Raw genomic sequence first — 13,205 nt, forward strand, 5'->3', positions numbered from 1 at the left:
AAAAAAAAAAAAAAAAAAAAAAAAAAAAAAAAAGCCGGGTGCGGTGGCTCATGCCTGTAATCCCAGCATTTTGGGAGGCTGAGGCAAGAGGACCATGAGGTCAGGAGTTCAAGACCAGCCTGGCCAAGATGGTGAAACGCTTTCTCTACTAAAAATATAAAAATTAGCCAGGCATGGTGGCAAGTGCCTCTAATCCCAGCTACTCGGGAGGCTGAGGCAGAGAATTGCTTGAACCCAGCAGGTGGAGGTTGCAGTGAGCTAAGATCAGACCACTGCACTCCAGCCTGGGAGACAGAGTAAGACTCTGTCTCAAAAAAAGAAAAAAAAATTTGGTAGGATGTGAGAGCAGCCTTAGGGATTGGAAGGGCTATTATGTGAAGATGAATTCATCTCACTCTAGGTGACTTGAAGAACAGGGGTTTGAGAACTGCAGGAAGGCAGCTTGTGCTCTGTAGAAGGAAGAGAGCCCTGGCAGCACCTCCCTCAGTGGAGCAAAGGCCTCAGGGTTTTTGTTGGGCTATAGGAGGGCCTTCCCAGAGCACCAGTGGTTGAACAAAGCCTGCAAGGGTCCACTCAAGGAGTCAGGAGCCGTTTCACGCCCTGTCTCAGAAGTAACCTCTCCCAAACTCCAGGCAACAACCTTTGTTCAGCAGAGAACTGACGTAGACAGAGGCAGATGGATTCTGGGCCCAGGATAAAGGCAAACAAGTTTTGGTTAGGCCATTGACATTCCTACAGGAGCGGATAGACTTTTAGAGGCAGCCAGCTAATATCAACACATTAATGCACTTGTCAGATGTATTATGAACCTACTACATCCTAGGCACTATGAGATGCCTCATCTCAGTCATCCCATTTAGTCCTAATGACCTATTGTTATTTATTCTTGTTAAGAGGATACCAAAGCTTAGAAGTTAAGCCCAATGTCATGTAAGACTGGAACAGAACTTAAGCTGTTAGCCACTCTGTCTCCTGGAGCATAGCCTTGGCCCCATGCCCCTGGCAGTCCCCAGCAGGTATGAGCTGTGGCTCCCTGAGAGCCCCTCTCCCAGTCCCCAAAGCCATGCCTCACCCTCCACTGGGAACTCAGGGAGAAAAGAGCCCAGCTGAAAAATTAGGCCATGCAGCCGAGCACACTATTTATTTTTTATGACTAAGATTAAGCTGACAACCATGCAAAATCTTGCAAACCTGTGTTGGCTGCAGATTTAATACCTCGCCCAGCCCACACAAATAATTCATGCTTCTGCATCGATGTCCAGAAAAAACAAATCAGCAAAAAGCCGGGCGTGCGTGTGTGTGTGTGTGTGTGTGTGTGTAACAGCAGCCGTGTTTCCAGTGAAGCAGCATGCCGGAAATACCCAAGCTCCAGGACTGCAGATGTAGCATTTTGCATTTTTTTTTTTCTCTTAAAAGATTAAAGTACAGTTTCAAATGATTGAAGGTTGGTGGGAGGTGTAAATGTGGGCACTTGTCACATTAATTCTTCAGATGATTAAGTTCTTTTCCATTTCTTTAAAGCTGTTTGCAGTTGGGTTTGATGTCCTGGTTCTGGGTGAGTGTGTTGTGGCAGTTACCAAGGTGACTTTAGCTGACTTTCAACAATTTATTTTTCCCTCCAGCTTGAGATGTCTCTAGCCCTGTGTGCTGTTGATTCTTCTCTGCAAGCCCCCACCCCACCTCCCATGCTATTCATCAGCATTTTTGCTGGCACCATAGAGGCTGGGATCCTCTAGCAGGCCCCACCTGGCCAAGCCAAACCTCAGAACCTTTCAGGAGAATGGTGGTGTGTCTGGAAGCAGGAACGGGTGGTCAGATATGGCACAGGGGAGTGATTATGAGAGTCACCCCCTGGTTCTTTTGCTTAAACTCGCTCTGAGCCCTTGGGCTTGTCCCCTCACCTCCATGAGCCTCAGTTACCTCATCTGTGAAAGAAGGCTTGACAACAGAGCCTACCTTGTGCTTGCTGGGAGAAATCAGCGAGTGAACTATGGTCTGAGCAGAGGGTTAGCACAGAGTAAGGGCTCAGGAAACATGGTTCAGGAAACACTGCTTCCTGAGTTCTGCTCTTGTTTGGGCCCTGAGGGCACACCCTGTCTCCACTGAGCCCTCACCTGTCGCTGGTGCTTCCTTCAGAAGGGAGGGAGGTGCAGCTGCCCTGGTGAAGGGAAAGAGATTTGGTTGGAAGTCTGAGGCTCCCATTCTGGCCCACCACAGACCTGCCCTGTGGCCTTGGATGTGTCATCCGCTCTCTTTTGTAAAGAAGAGCTAGATTAAACAACCTCAGAGTTTCCTTCCAGTCCTGAATACTGTGACCCTCTTGGCCATAGCATTTGTCTTCTTCACAGGTCTTATGCAAGGGTGAAGCCAGGGGAAAAGGCAGTTTCAGAGCTGGCTTTAGGAAACCAGAGGAAGGGACCACTTTGTGAAAGAACAGTCAGATCCGGGGGTGAGTCCCCACAAGGAGAAGACCAGCAGGCAAGGATGGCCCACGACCTTAGGGGCATGTTTAACCCACTGCTGCCACAGGGCCCTTGCTGGCCAGGGCCATCCTCTGTCTTTTGCCTGCTGATCCTACACCTTCCCCTGTGGAGTTGCCCTGCCTGTCCGGGTGCTACCCTGCCGGAGGGAGCTACCCGGCACCCAGCCCCGCAGCGTGTGAGGAGGGTGGGCCTGCCCCTCAGTGGCTGTCCAGCTGTCATCCTGGGTGGCTTCTGCCTGCCACTTGAATGATAAATAACTAGAGCTTCTCACCCAGTTTTTGATGGACACTTGGGGAATTGTTCTGAGATTCGCAGCCCAAACCAGGATCCGGCCTTTTGAATGAGATCAGTGGGTAACTCTTATTTCTGGCCGAGGCAGATTTGAGAGGTTGTCAGTGGGGGCAGCTGAATTTGAAAGAGCAAATCTTAGAATGCAAAGGGACTCCGTGGCCAAGCTGTGGGCCACACTGTTGGTGGGGAGCAGGCAGGAGGGAGTGTGGGGCAGCAGCGACAGCTCATGGTGCCAAGGCCACAGGAGGAATTTGGTACAGGCTCCTGGGGCCTTGAAGCCCAGCAGGGTGGGGGCCCGGTTCTGCTTTCCAGCCAAGCCCACTGGTCTGAATCCTAAGAGCCCAGCTTGTACTCGGCAGTGCAGATTGTATTATCGTCTGGTTAGATGAAGGGTGTGAATGTCCCTGAAGTTCCTAGCCATTGGCAGAATGTGCATCCTCAGAGCCTTCAGGGTCACCTGGACAGAAACTCTTGGAGCCATATCTCATGGTGCTCAGAGTTAGAGCTCTGAGGCTCCAGGGCAGGAGAGGAAGGGCTCCCAAAAGCTCCTGCTGATCACAGGGAAAGACCACTGTGCCATAAATTTTAATGTGGAATGTTGGGGCCAAGCGCAGTGGCCCATGCCTGTAATCCCAGCACTTTGGGAGACCAAGGCAGGTGGATCACCTGAGGTCAAGGGTTCGAAACCAGCCTGGCCAACGTGGCAAAACCCCATCTCTACCAAAAATACAAAAATTAGCCAGGCATGATGTAATCCCAGCTACTCAGGACTAAGGCAGGAGAATGGCTTGAACCTGGGAGGTGGAGGTTGCAGTGAGCTGAGATTGCACCACTGTACTACAGCCTGGGTAACAGAGCGAGACACCATCTTAAAAAAAAAAAAAAAAAAAAAAAAAATGTTGGCCAAAGATGCAGGCTTTATAGAACCAGACCTACCTGAGACCAGATCTCACCTCCACCCACTCTCTGGCTGTGCAACCTGTGCAAATTACTAAGCCTCCCTGTCCCCAGTTCCTCCTCTGTAAAAAAGGAAAGAATGGTGGCAGCTACCTCTTGGGGGCATTGTGAGGAGTAGCCAGTCAGTGAGAAGTGCTTGGTGCAGTGGCTGGCGCTTGCCAGGCATATACGAAATGGTTGCTGTCACCATCATTATCATCAGTCACCATTATTGTCTTTATTACTCAGGAGCCCAGACGGAGACTCTCATCCTGCTCCTCCCTGAGCTTTTCACCTTGTGCTGAACCGTTTCCTGTGCTTGCTTCACAGGAGCCGTAAAGACAGCCTGGAAAGTGACAGCTCCACGGCCATCATTCCCCATGAGCTCATTCGCACACGGCAGCTCGAGAGTGTACATCTGAAATTCAACCAGGAGTCCGGAGCCCTCATTCCTCTCTGCCTAAGGTGAGAGAGACAGCCCTGCCACACAGCTCAGCCTCCAGGGGACACTTCAGAACCTTCCCAGCCCCCTCCCCTAGCAGACATCCTCGAGCCTCCAGAGAGCCACCAGGCCTGTGCTTGCTGTCTCCCGGTGAGGCTGAGGTGCCTGTTGGCAGCCCACACAGCTAAGCAGGCTGGGGCTCAGGGAGGGAGAAGAGCTACTCCACTTGGGGCCTGTTTTGGAGCCCTGGGGCTGTGAACTGGCCAGTCACCCCCATGTCACTGGGCCATGCAGTGTTCTCCCTGCCGAAGCAGGGAGGGCCTAGGTGGTGAGAAGTCAACCATCCTTCCTAGAGAGGGGCTCTCTTCTCTGCATCTCCTGTCTCTAGCCCAGGGCAGCGACAGTCCCCAGTGGTCCCAGCACTGTAGCCAGAGAGCCCCACTGATCTCTGACTGCTTGCTTGACAGACTTTCCTCATTTGCAAGTTCTGGAGTCAGAATCCACAGGGAATAGGCGCTAAAGAACCCTCCTTTGTCCAGAGAAGTGTTCCTTGGCCCTCTTCCCCTGAGGAAGGCTCTGTGACCTAGGGAGTCTCAGGTGCCCCCAGTCCAGGGTAAGGGATGGCAGGGTCCCCAGAAGCACTGGTTTGTCAGGGCAGGGTTGGGTGGGTTGGGCTCTATTTTCTCCTGCTTACTGCTTTTCCCACGGAAAACACTCAGTTCTGAAACCCAGTGGCCAGCCCAGCAAACTCCTTGAGGGACCAGGAAGCCCAGCTGTGTCCCTCCTGCTTCTGTCCACAGTGCCAGAGCCCAGCCCTCTGGCCAGAACTCAGCTCTGTGCTCAGGGCGGTTGCATGGCTGCATCTGCTACAGCTGGCTCCCCCACAGCCACAGGGCTCCACCCACACTCTGAGCAGCAGAGGCTCTAAGAGTAACTCTAAACTCGCAGAACAGTGACAGGGAAGAAGACTTGCACAGTTGGGACTCTTCCCACTGTCCCCAGCACCTGGGTGTGAGTTTGAAGGGTAACCAGCCTTGGCTAGCCACCCTGGGCAGCAGACAGAGAGCAAGTGGCCAGAATGAACAGGACCTGGCGGGGCCCACCACCACCCCACAGCCACATCCTCCCCAGCCACTTATCTGGCCGCGGCCCAGGGCCTTTGGACTGGTGAAGGGTTAATTGGAGGCAGCCTGAGAAGGCAGTGGGCAGGTTCTGCTTCCTTCGCTGATGGGTGGCGCTGCCCATTGGCTGCCCCTGCTTGCCCCTCCCCCAGGTGTATTTCCAGACTAGGGATTAACAGTAACTTCTGTGACTCCCTGAGTGACCCCACATGGCTTCAGTTTGCTTGCTTGCTTTTTTTTTTAAGCTGCGCTATAGCCTTTGGGCCAGCCACTTAAATGTTATGGGAAAACCCAGAAGCAGGTGGAAGATTCTGCCCTGGTCACTGAAGTGTCCCACTGGAGAGGCACTATCCCATCATCCATCCCAGGGAAACTTGTCTAGACACTACCTCACCTCCATCCCCAATGGCGGATGTGACCTCCTCTTACATCTGGGCATGACCTTTGGCACGTTGCTACCTTTTCTCTCTGGCCTCAGTTTTCCTTAGGGAGGTGAACCCCATGACCTCTGGAGGGCTTTTGAACTCTGATCTAGAGTGTTTTCTGCTAGCTTTGAGCACTTTGAAAGGATGACCTTAGAGAACTTGTGAGGGGGGCTTCTCTTTGAAATGAACATGTTTGGATACAGTCCTCTGTTAGTGGGCAGGTGGGCAGCCAGGAGGGCATTTATCAGGCACCCTGTCCCATGGAGCATAGTCCCCACTGTCCCAGAGCCTTGGCCAGGCCTGCTGCGCTTGGAACTGTTTCCAGGCCCAGCTTCTCACTGTCTCCATGTTCCCACCCCCAGGGGCAGGCTCCTGCATGGACGGCACTTTACATATAAAAGTATCACAGGGGACATGGCCATCACGTTTGTCTCCACGGGAGTAGAAGGCGCCTTTGCCACAGAGGAGCATCCTTACGCGGCTCATGGACCCTGGTTACAAGTGAGAAGGCCCTTCTTCTACTCCCTTCCTTCCTTCCATAGGCTCTTCCTTGCCCACCCCTCCTCTTCTCCCTTGGCAACTCTTGGTGGTGCCCCTTCCGGGGGGGCTGGTCATGAATGCCTCTTGGATTCAGGGCCCGAGGCCTGTGTGTGGATGTGGAGTATAGATGCCAATGCCCACTGCAGCAGCTCCAGGAGCACTTCCTGGCCTTTTCCCCCTGTCACCTGAGGCACAAGTGTTAACTCTCCAGGCCCTGGTTATTGGTAATTCTGTTTCCCGTGGAAATCCAGGTTGGAAGGCTATAAGACTTTCTGAACCCTGGGTAAACCAAGGCACAAGAAATCAAGGGTAAAGCAAGATGGGAGGATATGTGGAGGCCAGTCTCCAGTGGCTACATGGAAATCCCACCAGAATTCAGACAGTGGCATGGGTGCCTGGACCAGGGGCTGGGCAGGCCTCAGTGGGATGAGCCTCCCTTCCCACCCTTTCTGATGACCCTCCCATTCCTCCTGAGCGTGTGTGACCAGAGACCTGCTGGCTTGTCCAGAGCACTTTGTCCTTCCTTTGCTCTTCTGGCTGTAGCAAGCTTCAGAGCTGATGCCAAGCAGGGTACTGCGGCCTCAGAGCCATAGGCCTCCTTCCAGGCCCCCCCCCGCCCCCGTCCTGGGTCTCTAATGGGTGCTCAGCCTGCTTGACCACACTCCCAAGATCTTTTTTTGGCATTTGTTTGTTAAGGGTGGAGAGAGGATTAAACACTTTACCTCACCTCACTCACAAGTATCAAGAAGGGAACCTGACCCTAAGCCTAAAGGTGGCCATACCTGGTTTGCGATGTATTGGAGAGGCATGTGGCATTACAGTAGAGGGGAAGAGAATGATGCTGGGTTTGTGAGTTTCACCCAGTCTGGGGAGTCTGTGAAGCACATGTACTCAATACAGAAACACTTTTTATCGCTGCATGTCTACAGAATTTCTCCTCCTTCAGGCCAGGCCCCTCTTCTCCCCCACCACCAAAATATTAACCCTTAATTAAAACAAACAGCAAACAAAGGACACCAACCACACTCCCCAGACTAAGCTGAGATAGAAATGGAAGCTAGTGCTTTAGGGATATTGTGTTCCATAAATTATCTTGCCTTTTTCCACTGTTGTTATTATATCGTTTCATAACAAAATTACTTTGAACCATAAAGTTATAAATACATTTTAAAAGTCCCACTTGGTAACATTAGATTTCTGTCCATGTGGTGTTGGTAGTTACTGTAACAAAAGCTCTGAAGTGTAATATTTGAAATTAGCCCAGCACAAGTGGAAAGGGCCTCCCCCCATTCCCCACCCCCAGTCATGTCCTGGGCTGCTACCCCTGCCCCTGTGGAGAACAGGGAGGGAGGAGGCCTGTCTCCTGGGCAGAGCTGCTGGGGAGGCTAAAGGTAAGGACCAGCCCCTGAGAGTTCACAGGTCATCATTCCCAAATGTCCCCAGGTAGCAAGCCGCACGCACGTGTGTGTGTGTGTGTGTGTGTGTGTGTGTGTGTGTGTGTGTGTGTGCGCGCGCGCGCGCGCGCACATGCATATGTGTGTATGTGTGTTTAGTAAAGGTTCAAGTACATTTTCCTGGGACAGTAGGGACTGGGGCCTTCCCAAACTGCAGAATACATTCAACCCAGTTAGGTTTCACTTCCTCAGCTCTGACCCTATCCTTGGAGCTCTCTCCTCCCCTCCTGGAACGTCCTCCTGCCCTGAGGGAGGTTAGTCAGTGTCTCTGATTTTCAGCAGCTCAGGAAGCTTGTCCCCCACAGGACTCAGCAGATGACACGTTGCCCCTCAGTCCACTGAAAGCCCTTTGGACCCAACCCCATTTCCCCAAGCCCCTGACCTCATAGCTGCTGGGGTTCCCACTCCCAGTGCCACAACCCCCTCACCTCCCTGGCAGCCCCTCAGTGAGCTTGAGGCTCAGCACCCGCTGGCTCCCCAGCACATGGTCCCCTCCCATGGGCTGTTGCCCAGGGAACCGGGGTGCGGTGGGAACGAGCTGCTGGCCTCGGCATGTTTCAATAAAGTTGCTGTGCTGGGAGCTGCTCAATCAAAGGCCTGTGTTATGGGCTCATTATTGTGGTCCACCACGGGGCCCGGCTCACAGGAGAGCTCCCAGGAAGGCTGGCGGAGGCCCCACTCCCCAAGCACCCACCCTTGATCACCAAGGGGTTTCTCAGGCCCTTTCCAAGGAGCCCTGGGAAACCCTCTGACCCTGCTCCCAGCCGGATTCTCAATGGTGGAGCCAACACCCACACCAGCCCTCCTCCCCCTGCCAGGCAGTCAGCACTTTCTGCCTCTGACTGCCAGCCAGCCTCCCCCGTTAGGGTCTTGCCACTGTGGTCACAGGCAGCTCCCTTGCTTGTGGGAACCTGGGCTTGTAATTACTTGTGGGCCTCTAGGTCTCGGTCTGGGGCTGGCTGTCTCCCTGGGAGTCTGCAGGACTTCCTAGAGGCCTGGGGTTAGACTTGCAGTCGCCAGTGAGGGCCACTCCACTGGGCCAAGGAGGGCCATAGGCTCCTCAGGAGGGGACCCCAGCACAGAGAGGCCTGCCTTTGCTCCCTGCAGGCATCTCTCGCTCGTGCCCCCAGGGTTCCGGGGTGTCTCCTGGGGCCTTGTGTGCCCAGGCCTGTTGGGGGCAGAGGAGTAGGAAGGAGCAGAATCCAGGAGACGCAGGACATAAAGAGACCCAGTCTTCTGTTCTCTTGACTGCTGCCAGAACTCTCCCCTTGGTCCCAGCTGAAACGGAGGGGCTGGGATGATTTTGTTACAGCAACCTTGGCACCTTGTTCTGGCCACCAGCCCAGGCTCGTTATCTCTTGGGAGAAAGCGTGGCAGAGACACCCTGCATGAGGGAAGAGTGACAAAGGAGGCCAAGAGGAAAAGGCAGAAGGTTTGGGAACCCGAGCCCCTTTCCAGAGCCTGTGGAATGGCCCCAGACAGGCCTCCACACCCACCTGCTCCACCACTTCCCCATCAGTCCAGACCCAGGAGAGTCTGGACTCCAGCATGTGGCAGAGCAGGGCCATCTGCAACCCCAGGTGGAGCACAGTGGACACTCCCTATTTCATGGAGGATCTGGAGGTGCAGGAAGCCAGCTCCAGTTCCACAGGCTTTCACTCCAGGGAATGACGCCTCGGTCTGCCCTGCCATTTGTTGTTTTCATCCTTGCTGAAACTGTAAAGTTTATCAGCCAACTCCAGAGCTATGCAGGAGGCTCTTCAGACCCTGGGAGGGGACCTGCCAAGGTCTGCTCCTGCACCTCCTTCCCCCAGCATTCCCTCATCCTAGTGGCTTTAACAAGCCTCTCTCCCTTGAGCCTGTCAACACTGGGCTGTTAGTCTTCTGAGCGGGAGCCTGGCCCAGAGCTGAGGTGTTCATCCGTCCCCAGCCAGGGTTGATCTGAAGTCTCAGCCCCAGCGGTCATATAGGGGTCACATCACCAAATATGAGAATATTGTTTTAGGCCCCGCAATGCTTTCTCAGCTGTGTGGTGTCTGACAGCTCACCCAGGTGTCTCCCCCAGTCCTGGCCATTCTCTGCCAGCCCTGATGGAAAGCCCCAGGTTTGGGAGAAGACGCCCAGCAGCTATTCCAAGTGGGCTCTGCTGCTCCAGGCCAGGATTGGGGAGCTGCTGCCGAGCTCTCCTCTGGACAAGCCCTGCCTTCTGCCATCCATTTGGATATTGCACAGAAGATGACTTGGGAATCCCCAGTCCATTCGCTGGGTATCTCCTCTTTGGTGCCTCTACTGTTCCTCCTCCTACTAGTGAACCCAGCCATACCTGTTCTCCCTGGAGACCTTTGCTTGGACTGCCCCAGAGACCTTGTCCAGGGGGATGCCCATTCAGGTTTAGAACCCAGCAATGTGGCTGGCGAAGTGCCCTTCCTTGTAGGAAAGGACTATGATGCCCCACTGTGTTCCTGGCAGCCCACAGCCAGATCAGGAGTCTGAGCCTGCTTCTAGCCACCAAAGCCAACTTTTCACCACCCACTGAGAAAAAATGAGCGATCTGTGCCCCCACTGCAGCCCGATACCTGCCGCACCACATACCTCTGCCCTTGATCTGGGTGGGGGGTGTTCTCCAAGCTGTTTTCTGGCTTTTGTCTGACCTGTGGAGGGGGTTGGGAGGGAGGGGACGCAGACAGGACTGCTTCCTTGTCCCTACCTCCTCCACTGCCATTGCGGGTGCCAGAGCAGCTCCTTGGCAGGCTCTTCCACTGTAAACAACACATTTCCTTCCTTGAGAGGAGGAAAGGGAGGGAAAAGAAAGCCAAACTTGTTGGGAAGCAAGAACAACATGTCAACATGATGAACAAACAAGGCCCTGGACAAAGTGTGGATTGTCATACCAAGGGGAAGGAGTGGGCATTGTCAGCCACTCTTTGCAGACTCAGAAATATCATTGACCGCAGACATTTGAATCGGCGTCAGATCTGCAGCAGCGGGACTCCTGCCTGCACACAGCCTGGCCTGCCCAGGGCAAGCACTGACACAAGATCACTTTTCGGGTTCCTTTCTGGAACTTTCTGGGGCCTGGGGAATTGGGAGGTTGTTGACAATCCTCCCACACCATCACCAAGCAAGCTGGTTAAGGCAGCTGGTGTGAGCCCATTAGAGTAGCTGCTGGCCTAGATTCCAAGCCCCCTCCCTGGCCAAAGGTGGGAATTAGGGGTGACCAGAGTCCATTGCTCCCCTGGCAGCTCAGCCAGTTTGATGGTGCTGGAGCTAGAGCCACCAAGTCACCCTTGTTGGTTAAGCCTGTGCCCAAACCCCCTTTTCCTGTGGGCCTGAGTATTTCCCCAGCAGCTCCACCATGATCTTGTGGGGCACCTCTTAAAAATACAAGTGCCTTGGCTTTGCCCCAGCGTATTCTGATTCAGGAGGTATGAATGGGGCCTAGCAACCCCATATTTTCAAAAGCTTCCCAGGGGAATGTGCTGCTCAGATTAGTTGGGGGGTCTTCCTCTCTAGATGGACCCCTCCCTCTGAGAGCTGTTTGTGCACAAACATAAGTGTTTTCTGCCTGGCTCTTGGTAAGTGCAAATATCAGTGAGTGCTGTTATCAATCTTTATACTGCTACTTTCTGGGCTAGAGAACTGTCAAGATGTACGTATTCACTAGGCTGGCCTTGGAATTTGCCCCACTGTCCCCACTTGGGAACCATCTCTGCGCATGGCATGCCGTCCTTTCCAGTTGGCCAGCCTGGTGGTTTAGTGCTCTCAGGTCTCTAGCCCTCTTTTTTTTTTTTTTTTTTTTTTTGGGAGACAGAGCCTCACTCTCACCCAGGCTGGAGTGCAGTGGCGCAGTCTTGGCTCACTGCAACCTCCACCTCCCAGGTTCAAGCAATTCTCCTGCCTCAGCTTCTTGAGTAGCTGGGACTACAGGCATGTGCCACCACACCCGGCTATTTTTTTTTCCAATTTTTAGTAGAGACAGGGTTTCACCATGTTAGCCAGGATGGTCTCGATCTCCTGACCTCAAGAACTGCCCTCATCAGCCTCCCAAAGGGCTGAGATTACAGGCATGAGCCACCTCGCCCAGCCTTCCAGCCTTTTTAAGTTGAGCAGGAGGCCAGGAGATTCGTGGCTGGTAGAGGTTGGGACTGCTGATTTTCCAGGTCATTGGTAAAAAACAAAGCTATGTTCACCTCCTTCATCAGCAGACAGAGAAGTCATCCCCAAATATACAGCCTTCTAGGGTTGGGGTGTCTTCCCCAGACAGGGAAAAAAGCATCCTCTATCACCATGAGGTCAGATAGCTCTTCCTCTAAAGCCCAGAGGCTTGAGCCAGGCACAGTGGTTCTCGCCTGTAATCCCAGCACTTGGGGACGCCAAGTGGGGTGGATCATTTGAAGTCAGGAGTTCGAGACCGGCCAGGCCAACATAGCAAAACCCTGTCTCTATTAAAAATGGAAAAATTGATGGAGACCATCCTGGCCAACATGGTGAAACCCTGTCTCTACTAAAAATACAAAAATTAGCCGGGCGTTTGAAACCTGCCTGTAGTCCCAGCTACTTGGGAGGCTGAGGCGGAAGAATTGCTTGAACCCGGGAGGCAGAGGTTGCAGTGTGCCGAGACTGCACCACTGTGCTCCAGCCTGGTGACAGAGCAAGACTCTGTCTCGAAAAAAAAAAAAAGAAAAATTAGGCTGGGTGCAGTGGCTTACGCCTGTAATCCCAGCACTTTGGGAGGCCAAGGCGGGTGGATCACAAAGTCAGGAGTTCGAGACCAGCCTGACCAACATGGTGAAACCCCATCTCTACTAATATTAGCCGGGCGTGGTGGCATGTGCCTATAGTCCCAGCTACTGGGGAGGCTGAGACAGTAGAATCGCTTGATCCTGGGAGGTGGAGGTTGCAGTTTGCCCAGATCTCACCATTGCACTCCAGCCTGGGCGACAGAGAGAGAGAGACTCTGACTCAAAAAAAAAAAAAAAATTAGTGAGATGTGGTAACAGTCTCCTGTAATCCCAGCTACTCAGAGGCTGAGGCAGGAGAATCACTTGAACCCAGGAGGTGGAGGTTGCAGTGAGCTGAGATTGTGCCACTGCACTCTAGCCTGGGCAACAGAGCAAGACTCCGTCTAAAAAATAAAAGTCCAGCGCCTTGTCTCCTCTGGGTTCCTACCCTTGGGCAAAGTGGGGATGATAGTCACCTCCCTAGCAGGACTGCCACAAGGATTCAACTAAATGACACTGATCAAGCTCTTAGCACAGCGCCTGGCACATGGGGGAGATACTGATTCTGCTATTGGCCATTTTTACTGTCATTTTTATCATCACCATTCCCATTATTTGTGACAGAGCCAAGCAGCTCCATAGGGACCCAGTGAGCTTCAGGAGTGCCAAGCCCCAGAACTGCCAGGCTTTTCCCACAGTTGCATCACAAGGGCGAGTCTGTTACTCAGGAGAGCTCCCAGGAGCTGCCCCATCTTAGCTGTCTATCTCCAGTGTCCTGTTGATAAGATCTGT

General features: G+C 53.3%; 1 protein-coding gene across 2 annotated transcripts in view; it reads left to right on the forward strand.

Annotated features, from left to right (window-relative positions):
- SUFU (SUFU negative regulator of hedgehog signaling) overlaps nucleotides 1-13,205 on the forward strand; it is a 120,950-nt gene that overhangs the window by 101,104 nt on the left and 6,641 nt on the right. For both annotated transcript variants that reach the window (XM_032281458.1, XM_032281457.1), the window contains exons 9-10: nucleotides 4,041-4,175; nucleotides 6,061-6,199. In XM_032281458.1, the coding sequence (XP_032137349.1) occupies nucleotides 4,041-4,175; nucleotides 6,061-6,199 (274 nt within the window). The remainder of the gene's footprint in view (nucleotides 1-4,040; nucleotides 4,176-6,060; nucleotides 6,200-13,205) is intronic.

Source organism: Sapajus apella, unplaced genomic scaffold (assembly GCF_009761245.1).
Source record: "Sapajus apella isolate SASKATOON/1434 unplaced genomic scaffold, GSC_monkey_1.0 scaffold13, whole genome shotgun sequence".
Taxonomy (NCBI): Eukaryota; Metazoa; Chordata; class Mammalia; order Primates; family Cebidae; genus Sapajus; species Sapajus apella.